Below are 13,022 nucleotides of genomic sequence, written 5' to 3'. Positions count from 1 at the left end.
TTGTCCTTGACTTCGTTTGAACTTCTATTCAACTCCTACTCGTCTTGATTATGTTTTTCAATCATATAAAGCTCATAAGTGTACAAAAATTGTTGAGTTGAATATGCCTAAGGATCTTATTCGTGGTCATTTGCCTAGGCCTTCTACACCTATTTCTTCAAATTCTTCAATTTCTAATGAGCCACCACCTCCTACATCCAATGCTCCCTCTAATGTGGCTCTCCTATTTCTCAACCTGATGTTTGTTCCTTCTACTCTCTCCCTCCCCACAAGCCATATTACCTCCCACATGAACTGCAGGCAAGAGGCCTTTATTCCGTTTGAAGATGGAGAGGTACCTATGTTTATTAATCCATCTTCTCCTCAACCAATTTCTAGCAAGACTAAATGTAATCGACATGCCCATAATCATTAAAAGAAGTGTCAAGCTCAACCTAAAGCCCGATCGCATTCTTCTCATTCCACTTCTCCTTCCTTTGACCAACCTATGTCTATCGAGGAAGTTATTAATAATGATGAGTAGATAGACATGATATTCATATTTTGGATTCTATTGCTATTAATCTTGATGAAGAAGATACAGTAGATGATGTTGTCGATTCTAATGATAGTGAATATGATATTATTGATCTTGATAATAATTTGTGTAATATGCTTTCTAAACAGCTTTCACTTACATCTAGTCCTAAGCATAGCAACTCTCAAAGGGGTCATTGTTCAAACTTACCAATTGTTCCTACTATGTTGGAAGTTGCTCCTCTTGCAAGTTATCCACCTTCTCCAGATGATAGAGACCGAGATTGGAGTGGCGAGTAATGCACTTGGGTGATAGCTCTAGCATAGTAGCTTTTGTGTGTTTGCCTGTTGTTTTGTGCTTCCCCTGTACTATGCTTGATATATGTTTGTTTAGTTTTCTTTAGACGACCCTTATTGCTCTATTGGCGCAAGGTGATAAAGGAATCGACATGTTGTATAATTCTTCTATTTGTATCCCAATTCTTCTATAACTTGTTAGATGTTGTGTTGTACATGTGTTGGTGTTTATACATGTGTTATTGTGTTTGTCCACTTGGATTTGCAACATGGTAGCACCAATTCTTTTTGGTCTCCATGATGTTAGTCTAGAGAGACTTTGTTTCGTAACTCTTTATGTGTCTTTCTTCCATTGTGTTGTAGTTCTACTTCCTTTGGGGAATGATGAAATTTCCTCTGCAATAATATTTAAATATATAATCTCATTATCATGCTGACCCCAAAGTTAGTAGATCCCTTTTGTGCTCTCTATATGTTACGTGATTATTTCCCTTGATTTGTCTTCTCTTGCAAGCATTTCATAGTGGAAACGTCTCTAAGTGGATGTTAACATTCCCCCATGCCCCCGATGAATGTACACAAATTGGTGATAGTACGGTGATAGTACATTCATAGTTTAAATTTAAAAGGCAGAGGGATACCCCAAAATTATTATTATCATCATTTTTATGGTAGTTAATTAATATTTAAATATAAAAGGATGAGTGATATCACCAAACGTGATCAACATATTATAGAGTGAAGAATATTTTGAGACAAAGCAACCTGTCATTTATTCTGCTCAATATTTTGATATACAAGCAATGTGTGAATTAATAACATATATCGGTTATTTGAAGATAATTAAAGCCCTACTATTTCACACAGAATGTTAACCATCGATATTTATACATAAATCTCCATAAAAGTATAATAGACATGCTTCTCATGTAATCACTAAGACCATGGTTCATTTGGTATAAGTAAGTCATGTTTCCTTAATATTTCAGGTGAGACACTAGTTTAGGGTACCTCCTTCTAATGAATTACTTAGTAGTAAAACAAAAAATGCAAACAAAACTGAAATATTAATGTACCTGCAAAAATAACAAATCACATAAAAGGTATCCAGAATCAAATTGCTCAAACCTAACTATTTGGCTTGGCATATTCTATTGTGTACCAAAGAATGAAAACAACAGGTAAGGGAATATAGAATAATATCAACATCTTGGAATATTGTCAATCCCCATCTCAGATTCTATTTCACAAAAGATGTGTATGCCTCAATTGATCTGGCCCACATTTATAAACACACTTGCATGCCTTATGTATTTCTAAATGTGGTAATGAATCATGCAAAGAATTTCCTGCAAATACAATTATATAAAATCGGTTTCAACTTCAATCAGGTTCCGTAAGAGTACCTTATTGGATGTTTTAGAAACCAAAACAAGGGAATTTTTCACAGTTATTTGATGCTATTCTTACCAGAATAATTAACTAGATTACATTGCAAAGGCAAAAACATCGCAAGCAAGGTTAATTTATCTTCATATTTCTACCATTTGAAAACAGTGTCAATACCTAATTCAGATTCCATTGTGTATGCCCTATATTAAGTGACCTAGCAATGTTTATACCCTGATTAACGTATTTCTGAAAACAGTAGTAATATTTGATAATTGATTAAATGAAACAAAGAATTCTGTTTTAATAAAATTAAATCTGTCCTACCAAGTTCCTTACAAATTAATTAAAATCTGTTTCAACTTCAACAAGGTTCCTTAAGAGTACCTTGTTGGATGTTTCGGAAACCAAAACAAGGGGAATTTCTCACACTTATTTGATGCTATTCTTACCAGAATAATTAACTAGATTACATTGTAAAGGCACAAATAACACAAGCAAGTAAAGTTAATTTATCTTCATATTTCTACCATTTGAAAGCAAGTGTCAATACTTATTTTAGATTCCATTGCGGGAAAATGTGTATGCCCTATATTGAGTGACCTGGCAATGTTTACAACCTGACTAATGTATTTCTGAAAACAGTACTAATATTTGATTAAATGAAATCAATAATTTTGTTATAAATAAAATTAAATCCATCCTAGCAAGTTCCTTGAGTACCTTGTTGGATACTTCAAAATCAAAAATCCCTCAGAATTTCTCACACTTACTCAATCCTATTCTTACCAGAACTTACTTGATTACATTGCGAAGGCTGTGATAAAAAAAGAAAGTACTAAGTTATTTATCTTCATATTTCTTCCATTCGGAAAGATTTCCAACCGTCTCAAAATACAAAACAATAAAAAGTAAACATTCAGGTTATATGTTATTTTAAGAATTTATAAAACTGAGAATCTTCAAACACCTGGCTGCACGAGAAAGATGCCTTGTTTGATATATGAAGAAATTACTTTTCACTTCAATGATAAATAAAAAGTTTTACAGTTGCAGTTTCTTATGAAGCTATTATTTCATTGAGTATAAAATGTCACTAAAAGCTGTTCAGTATTGAAAGATGCTTATTGTATACAACTAACCATTTGTTTAAAATTAAAAAGAATCTTAGATTAGCAATGTACAAGGATAAAAATTAGATATGTACTGAACTCCTTTTAAACTTGTGTTGAGCAAAATTACCTGCCAAAGCATCAAAGTAGAGCTTTTGAAGACATTTTCAGCAGCCCAGACATAAATTCCAACAATATGCAATCCTCCAACTAGCATTTTGGAGACCTGAATGAAAAGAAGCCACGTGGAATGTTTATTCCTCTACCTTAAACCAAAAAGATTGTACAAATATTGAAATATGAAAATTAAAATTTCCATAAACTCAAAAATTTGTGACATTGTAACTACAATACACATAAATGTCCTTGATTGCATTTGATTAGTTTTCAAAAAATGTTTTCCATCTGGATTTTCTGCCTCTCCTTTTGACGAACTTAAATTTTGCAGTTGGAGGCATCATAGGATGACAAATATTGAGTGCTAAATATGAAAATGAAAGAAATTAAGACAACTAGTTCCACCCTACAAGTTGGATATTTTATTATAATTCACGTAAACATAATGGGGGTCTTGTCATTAGCAGATAAAAATTCCACAATGTTAATTAAATGGCACCAATAATCTCAAATACCTTGCAATTTCTTTTAAAAATCAGAGCTCACAATGTTTCCTATGCTGGTTCACTGTCAATCTTAGGCTTTGACCTGAGAACTTTTGATTATTTCCTCAATTTTACAGTTGACTTGCCTATCTTTCCCCATTTCAAACCTGGGTAATGAATTCTGTGAATGCCATATATATGGAATGCCATTATGGTAGCTTTAGACTTTATTGCATGTGGACTTCACAGCACAGCCACAGCTCCCAGATCCACCTGGATCTGCTCCAAATAGAAGCGGATCTGAATTATTTTGACTGGCCAGATTTGTCTGATTCAATCAGATCAATTCCCATAGAAATTTTACCACATTTTTTTAAATCTATAGAATCATCATTTTCATGTTATCAAGGACATGCCAAGCACAACTAGAGATAGTGTGGGATGCATGTTATGGTAAATCGATGTTGTTACTGTATTAAACAGAGGAGATGAAAGCTCCTTATATAGGTTTAAAATGACAATGTTTCTAAAAGAAACAATCATGAACTAAAGACAATAAAAGAAACTACCTTAATAAATTAAAGACTAACTAAGATGACAATTTAAGAAACATTATAATATTTTGATACCCTCACTAAATGATCATCAACTAATTGCTGTCTTTTTGTCACAAATTCTTCAGAACACTCGACTGCTGCTGAGACCCTCCCTGGATCTGCAGAATGTCAATGACCAAGAGCAGCCAAAATCCATACAGAAAAGAACAAAAAAGGGTGTCTCCTTCAGAATGTTTTGCAACAAGTGGCAAAAATCTGCCACTGAGATGAGTCTGCCACTAACCCTCACGGAATCAGCAAAACATCTAACCAGAAATCATCACAAAACATCCAACCTAGCATTGGATAACGGTGCTGCAACCCCTCCATACTTTGTTGATGAGCATGATGCCCTAAAACATATTGAAAAAAGCCACAATTTGTTTAGGAGAAAGTTTGACAAAAATGCAACACAAATTTTGAGGTGGAAAATTGATCAAAACCCAACATGATGTTTTAGGTCAAAAATCAATCAAAACCAAACACAATTTCAGACACGGATAACAAAATACAAAACTTGATTTTTTTAGGAGAAACGATAAAACCCAATGGATTATTTTTTAAGCTAAAAATTATTAAAACCATCTGAAATTTTTCAAATTGGATAATTTTGGAGGAAAAAATTATAAATCCACCAGATAAATTTTGAGCAAAATTATGAACCCAACAGAGAAATCTTCATTCAGCAAAACACGAGACTTGGCATGGTAACATGCATCCCTCAAAAATTGAAGACTTTTGGTCAAACCAAGAAATTGCGCAATCAAAACCCTAGACCAAACTTGCAATTTTCAACAAAAATCTCTAAAGATCTAAGTAGCCGAATCGGGTACAGGAACGGGTACGGGTACGTGGGTACGAAACGTTGGTATGGCAGAATTTTTTTTAGGTGTTGGGTACGGGTACGGATACGTCCACATATATATACAAAAAATCTATATATATATATATGTATGTATGTGTGCTGCTAGAAAACATACCAATATCAAAAACAAATTAAATTTAGAATTTAAATACCAACACATATGCTAGCAGCTAAACAAAACCATTATAAATTTCAGACTTTGAAACATAAGTACTAATTAGCATAAGTAATTAATCTGAAATTCAGTTTTCGATATCAAAAAAGATCGAGCTAGCGTCATGAAATATAGTTATTGTTTGCAATAGAAATAATACTAGAAATCAATATCACTGATCAGCTCACTAATCAGAACCATATGGGTCATCATCAATAGAAAGATTGTCATCAACATTGACATTAGATGATTGAATCCCACTGGTATTTGCACTAAAAATATGCTGGCTACTTAAATCCTCCATTGGTAAAGCTGGTGCACCAATAGGAAGATCAAAGTCAGTAGACTCCGGTTCTACATCCCATAATTTTGTTGCCCCTTCCTTGTACTCATCAGATTTGTGAGTAAGAAGGCGCAAGTTTGAATGCACATAGACTAAATCCTCAGCTTTGCTTGATGCCAACCGATTGCGCTTCACTGAATGGATGGAGTATGTACTCCAATTTCGTTCAGCTGAAGATGAACTAGCAACCTAATGAAGCAAAGGAAGATCTCATTGGAGTCTCTAAAATTTAAGTAAATCAAATGAGTTTGTTAATTTCAAAATGACAACCAGATTTAGAGTTTATAGTATATACAAACTTACCTGTGATAGAACTTTGATTGCCAAAATTTGGAGAGGTTTGGCGATTTGTGGCCATTGAGGTACCACCAAGAGTGAGCATCCTTCCTATACTTGTCACGAATAGCAGCAAGAGTATGACCAGTGGATGATACAAAATCAGCAAATTCACTTGTAACTGCATCCTCCATTTCAATATCAGGGAAGAGTTTAGCAATAGCTTTCCTAGCCCCTTCACCTACTTCTGCATCACGATATGGTGGCACCCTTGTTGGCAAAGCAAGAATCTCTTCACTATAATATTTGGGACTCAATGAGAAGGCAAGAAGATGGAGTGGGGTGATCATTTTGTTCCATCGCTCAACACATATTAATTGCACCTCCTTGAAGAAGGTTTCTTCAGGGTCTTGCTCTTTTGCATTTATGACAGATCTCATATTCTCAATCATTGAGTCTATTCCATCATAAACCTCCCCCAAGCATGGCTTATCCATGTCAGTAAAGCATATCATACCTAGGATGGGCTCTGTGAAACTAAGAAGGTATTTTGCACGACTCCACCAAGTTTCATCCAAAATCCTTCTCCTGATATCAATTGCCCTCTCATTATTGGATTGCCTCCATGTGTTCCATTGGTTGCTGATCACCATACTAGAAAGTGCCTCTCGAACCTTCACAAGCCGTCTCAAGACAATTGTATTTGATGCAAATCTAGTCTCAGCAACCTATTTGAAAATTAAAAAAACAAGTAATTAAAAATAAAGAATATGTACATATATAGTTTTGCTGAAATAAATAAGATAACAAGTTATAACTAACGTAAAACATAAAATTGTAGTGTTTGAATTTTGGATTACCTTCAATAGCTCCAAGCGCGAGAATGATCTAAAAATGGCTTGGGAGAAGTGGTGGTTCGTTATGAACATTTGGATATCTTGAGCTTCATCATAAACTTGTTTGATCCAAGCTATTTTAGTACCCAACTTCTATAGCATGAGGTTGAGTGAATGCACGGCACAAGGTGTCCAAAATATATGTGGGAATTGTTTCTCAACTAACATACCAGCTGCTCTACAGTTCTTTGCATTGTCTGTTACAACTTGGACAACATTTTGAGGGCCTACTTCATTAATGCATTCTATGAGAATGTTAGCAATGAATTGTGCATCCTTTACTTCACCCTCACAATCAACAGCTTTTAGAAACATTGCCCCTTTAGGGGACATTGCAATCACATTAATTAAGGGTCTGTTTTTTGCATCCTTCCACCCATCAGAAATAATGGACACCCCTGTTTCTTTCCATGAGGCTTTAATAGGAGCCAATGAAGTTTTTATATGCTTGACCTCCTTTGTCAATAAAGTGGTACGAACCTTCTCATAACCTGGGCCTGTGTACCCCTTTGGAGCTTCATTTATTTTTCTTATCATGTCTTGCCAATAGGGTGATCTGACAACATTGAATGATAAACCATTTGCATAGAGGCACCTAGCAATCGCTTCATCAGCAATATCTCTATAATCATTATTAAATGCCATCTCCAATGGTCCTCTTGCTCTCTTCGGATTACTAGTCTCATCTTCATTTCTCGTCATAAATGGATGGCTTTCTACAACAATATCAGGAGCAGCACTAGGTGTATAGCTTTGATATGATGAAGCACGTGACTTCTGTGAGCCCCTTCCTTTGGTCTTCAACAATGGATGCCCATACCTACTTTCAATTCTTGCATCCGCTTCCTCTTGTTCCTTAATATATGCTGCTATTTTAGAAACCGGTATGGGTACCTTATTTTTTCCTGGACAAGCTTTGATTCCCTTTCCAGGAATCCCACACAAATGCCCTTTCACTCGGCTGTATGAACTTGTATACTGCACATCACATCCGGGACATATCCAAATACATGTCCCTCCACCAAGGACATGCTCTAATATGTTCCCATGCCTCCATAATGGTGAAGCTGGGTCGACAGTAAATGCAGTAGTGTCTGCCATGTTAAATTTGAATAACTGCTAGCACCCTGCAATTCATACAAGAATAACTTTTAAAACAGATAATTTAATTTCAATAGTAAAATAATAAAACTTGAAATAAAAAATATTTAATAAACTTATTTAGCATTTAGTATTTACTAATAATAATAGTCTAATAATATATTTATAATATATATATATGTTTATAAAAATATGATTATTTTAGTGTTTATAAACTTGTATATGATATACTATAAACTCTATCATATTTATAAACTCACTAAATGATATACTATAAACTCTATATAGTATATCCTTTTAAAATAAACTATACGATATACTATAAACTCTATATGATATACTATAAACTCAAGTTTATAAACCTTATCATATTTCTAATGATAAATATATAATTTAATAAACATATATTTTTGAACCCCAAAATGAAATAATATTTTTGAAACTATGGTAGTAAAAATAAAAACTATCCTTGAAAACGCAATAATATTTTTCATAATTTTTGAAACCATGGTAATAAAAATTTAAAAAAATCCATGGTCAACAATGGAGGGAAAAACCAGATGAAGGTCGCCGACTTGCCTGGATAATGGTTGCGTCGCATGGTTGAAGGTCGCAGTTTGCAGACACAAGTCGAGGTTGAGGTCGCGTTAATGGAGGTCGTCTGTGCAAATGCAGGAGAGCTGCAAACCCCAGAGCTCGACAAACGCACGCAGGAGAAGGTAAAACGCGGCCGCGAAAAGTGAAAATAACCCAAAAAAAAGCCACGCCGCATTATGTTTACGTAGATATTTTAGGGTTTTACCTGCGGTCAAAGGCAAGGAGTCGACTTGGAGTCGACGTGGAATCACCACGTCAGCACAGAATCGCTGTGAAACGAAATGAAACGAAAATCTGATTCCTGTTCGTGCCCACAGTCGATTCCCCTCGGTTTCTGATTCCGAATCGACTCGTACCCAGAAACGATGGGCTGGGGGGAGCGATTCGGCTACTTAGCTAAAGATGAAACACAAAATTCTCATAAAATACCTCCAACGATTTTTACATTAAAAAATCAAAAAATAAATTTATGGATAAACCTCCAAATCAAAAGAGGCTTGAATTTTTCTTAAGAAATTTGCCAAATTTTCTAAAATCCCATTGCCCTCCTCACCACCATCTTATGATAAATCGATGTCGTTGTATTAAACAAAGGAGATGAAAGCTCCTTATATAGATTTACAAAGACAATGTTTCTATAAGAAACAATCGTGAACTAAAGACAAAAATATTAACTACCTGAATAAACTAAAAGACTAACTAAGATGACCATTAAAGAAACATTATAATATTCTAATAATGCAATCATACTGAGCTGCCCTATTATAATTACTAACAAGATAGCTATTAAGTGGAGAGAAATTAATTTTCTATTTTGTATGGCGGTGATATGAAGCAACTAAAAGAAATGCCCTCAATTACCTTCCTTTACTCTCCCAAAGGAGCAGCATCAAATCCAGCCTTCTGCTGTCTGCGATAAGGCTGTATGGGATGAGTCGTTGGGTGGGGATTATAGTCGATTCAATCAAGAAAAGGCCAGATCAGAAATGAAGTATTAAACAGATAAGAGATAAGGAGATGAAATTACTCCAATATTCTTCTTGGGTGAAGGATAGACATATGACAGCGATTACAGATTGAGTGAACTGCTTGCACTTGGGGACCTATCTATAGTAGGGAGGACCTGATAGGCGTTGGTGGTATCACACTCCTTGCTCCTCTCGGTCATACTTGACTCAAAGAAGAAGAAGAAAAAGAAGCCAGCTAATCCCATGGTTCTCATTGAAGTCAATTTATCCCATTCTGAACTTTCATGGCCTCTAGAACCAAACCAAATTTTCTGGCAACTATGGATGAAACAAAAGATGAGAACCAACACTCAAAGCAAATTGTGCATTACTATAAAAGATGAAAACTCAATAAGCTGAGCATTTGTTTTGTGTGTGTGTTTGTATAGGTACATATGGGCAGAAGATTGGATGCAACAAACCAGCAGAAATGAGCAAAGTAAATCAGACTCAAACAAGGTCATGAGTGCCCTTTCAAATCAATATATGTCTAATGAACAGCCATACTAAGAAACTTGTCTTACAAAGTTATCAACAGACCATATGTGCACAGCTGATATAAATAGATGGCTAGGATTTAGTAAAATCCACAAGACCAAAACAGACTAGCAGACGCATGGATACAGCTGAATTGACTGGTGTGTAAGCAATTTCTGCAAGCGTACGAGAAGTGAAAATGGCTCAATATAGGTTAAGCCAGGTGCACTGCTGTTGCTTCCTTCAGAGGCACAAGTCTTCTATTTTCAGAGCTTCGGTTGCTTTCTAGCCCAAATGTCATTTTACAAAATAAACAGTCTCACTACCCTTAAGGTACAAAATAATCATAACCTCTGCTCTTCTTCCTTAAAATCAACTAGCCTGAGTGTTGCTGTAAACAGAGATTTCCATAATGAGCTGTTAGTCTATCTCCATACCCAGAGCTACAAAACAAGCATATTATCTCTTCCATCCATTTCTTCAAAGTAGCCCGTCTACTAGCTTTACCCCTAGATTGGGTCAATTAGTCTTCAATTGGGATGCAAGAACATAGAACAACATTCAAGACGTCTCTACAACTATCCCAAATGTCCCGGTAAGCAGATGATTCCATGGCAAAGTGCTAATCTGACTCACTAGGCACACAATGGTCATATTCTCTTAATCTCTCCTTTGGAGCCATAAAGGTTCTTGGTTTCTTTCATATCCACGCAACTATGATCATACAGCTCATAAAGACCTTATTTTGTTAAAATATTAACTGATAGCTGTAGTTAACAGTGTGTGCACAGTGCACACAGGTACATGCATAAGTGTGCATTTCAAAAACATAAGATCTAAGAATTGGTGTCTTCTGCTGCAACCCGTCGACAAATTCTGTTTAATTTAAGGAGAGAAATTTTACTAAGGCAGAAACAATTTTCCGGAGATTGGATGAATATTGAATTTGATTCCATTTACATTAAAAGAAAGAGAGAGGGAGAGGGAGAGATTTGAGTCAATTTAAATATAGACTAAAGGAAACTTGTAGGTGGTCTCAGGGGCAACTCCAACTTTATCTTGACCTTCTTGCCCTTTTTATCATTGGAATGCACTGTTACAAAACAGAAACGAAATAAACTTATTGGCATAATTCTTTGATATGAGACCGCTACATAGAATTTTCTATATAAGAAGCTCTAAAGTGGATTGCTGATACATAACACATCCTAATCATAAATGACAAGATGTGCTGCCGAGTTTAAAACTTGATCTATTTCAAAAAGCTATAGACAGTTAACGAAATGTCAATTTAATAGAAAGCAAATTTACAATGTTAACATTTTCCGCTTCATAAATATGTTTTTGAAACCCAAAGTGCAATTTAGAATACGAGATTGAGGCTCTACCTGGCGGGCATGTTCTCCAACCCATTCAACATCAATTATCAATGATGATGAATCTGCCAATGATTTACCCTTGGAAACCTTCTTCCTATCTACTCTCCCACTCCTGGAAGACTCTGCATTTTCAGATATTAAAGAAGCGGGATCAACTCCGTCATTTGGGGGCGTCGGAATGAGTGCAAATACGGAATTACGGTTGGATTTTGCGCCTCCTAGCTTTCCAATCGCAAGACCCACCTTCAAATTTCACCGATAATGTTTAGGAAAGAGTTATCGTGAACTTATCGATACAAAATTGTGTGCTGTTCAACTAATTCTAATTCAAACTAGAATGCAAGACAGAATGAATGATAGTAAGAAGAGAGGAGGAATTGTTCTTTACTTGCACGGAAATCGCTGATTGGGAGAGGTGAGTCTCCAATAAATTCAGATGGGTTTCATCTCCTACCACTACTCTCGCCATGAATGCTAGTTTTCTCTGCCCCTTCGTGCCTGGATTGTTTTGTCGGCAATGGTTTAAAAACAAAGAAAAAAGATAGCCTTAATTAAGTTTCAGCGACTCACGGATCGACATTTTTTGAATAGGTAGCTAGGTGTTCATTGAACTTTTGTAGCGTCTAAGAAGGATGCAAAGCGTCTAGTTCTTGCCTTCTTTGTCTTGTGATTTGAAGTTTATAGTGTTGAAATAAAATATCTTTTTCAATTGGCTACATATTTGATTTGTTTGTATTTGTGTAGTTGAATTAATAAATAAGCATGATTTTTTTTCAATTTTTTAGTTAGATTATATTGAGAGAAAATTAACTTTAAATTGGAAATTTAGGCTTATAATGCTTCATAATTGTTTAAATTATTGCATCGTAAGAAGTTGTAAATAATGGTAATAGTTGTTTTGATAGCTAATGAAATGTAGTAATACCCAATGACATGTACTAGTAGCTTATTATTATTTTTTGTATTTGTATGTACTAGTATTTATTTTCATATTTCTAATTTTCTCTTTCTCATAGAACAGCTAATCTTTGTTAATAAATGCGTATTTATATTTTTTAATGAACAAAATGTCGTTATCATGAATAAAAAAACTTTTCTTACTAACATTTCCATTGTGCTACATTTTAGAATTATTGTTACTTGCAGATTGATGTCAACATATTGGAAATCATTGGAGAGAGGTGGAATGACATTTCTGTTATTTTTTTATTATTATTTTCATTATTGACAAAAATGCTATCTATTTTAGCTCTATGTTTTGTTTGAGTTTTTGGTTGTATTTGTGAAGTAAATTGTATGTTTTGTTTTATCGTTTGTTATTTTCATCTTTGACCTTTTGCTGAAGATGTGTTAGGTAGTGTAGTTATTGTCAAAAGCATTCAATACAAATTTTTTTGCAAGTTCTTGAATGGGCT

At 34.8% G+C, this 13,022-nt stretch overlaps 2 protein-coding genes across 2 annotated transcripts in view; both read right to left on the bottom strand.

Moving 5' to 3' along the window:
• Positions 1-12,259, bottom strand: part of LOC149551457 (uncharacterized) — a 154,287-nt gene extending 142,028 nt beyond the window's left edge. The window contains exons 1-3 of the mRNA XM_089786966.1: positions 11,996-12,259; positions 11,617-11,850; positions 3,445-3,540 (exon numbers count right to left, since the gene is read on the bottom strand). Of these exons, the coding sequence (XP_089643092.1) occupies positions 3,445-3,540; positions 11,617-11,850; positions 11,996-12,076 (411 nt within the window). The 5' untranslated portion in view covers positions 12,077-12,259. The remainder of the gene's footprint in view (positions 1-3,444; positions 3,541-11,616; positions 11,851-11,995) is intronic.
• Positions 5,573-6,920, bottom strand: LOC149551458 (uncharacterized). The gene is made up of 2 exons (XM_089786967.1): positions 6,178-6,920; positions 5,573-6,063 (listed from the first exon to the last, which is right to left on the bottom strand). The coding sequence occupies exons 1-2, from the start codon at positions 6,801-6,803 to the stop codon at positions 6,006-6,008; spliced, it is 684 nt and encodes a 227-aa protein (XP_089643093.1). The 5' UTR covers positions 6,804-6,920; the 3' UTR covers positions 5,573-6,005.
• Positions 12,260-13,022: the final 763 nt, after the last annotated feature.

The sequence above is a fragment of the Cupressus sempervirens genome, chromosome 6, assembly GCF_028749045.1.
Source record: "Cupressus sempervirens isolate cs-2001-9-10 chromosome 6, ASM2874904v1, whole genome shotgun sequence".
Lineage (NCBI taxonomy): Eukaryota > Viridiplantae > Streptophyta > Pinopsida > Cupressales > Cupressaceae > Cupressus > Cupressus sempervirens.
Note: the sequence above shows the minus strand (reverse complement) of the source record. Positions and strands in the feature narration are given on the sequence as shown.

Excerpts from the sequence above, each read along its gene's own strand:
- LOC149551458 (XM_089786967.1), bottom strand. The coding sequence starts at position 6,803 with ATGGTGATCAGCAACCAATGGAACACATGGAGGCAATCCAATAATGAG. Across the intron at positions 6,064-6,177 it reads CAATCAAAGTTCTATCACAG|GTTGCTAGTTCATCTTCAGC; the intron begins GTAAGTTTGTAT and ends TTGCTTCATTAG.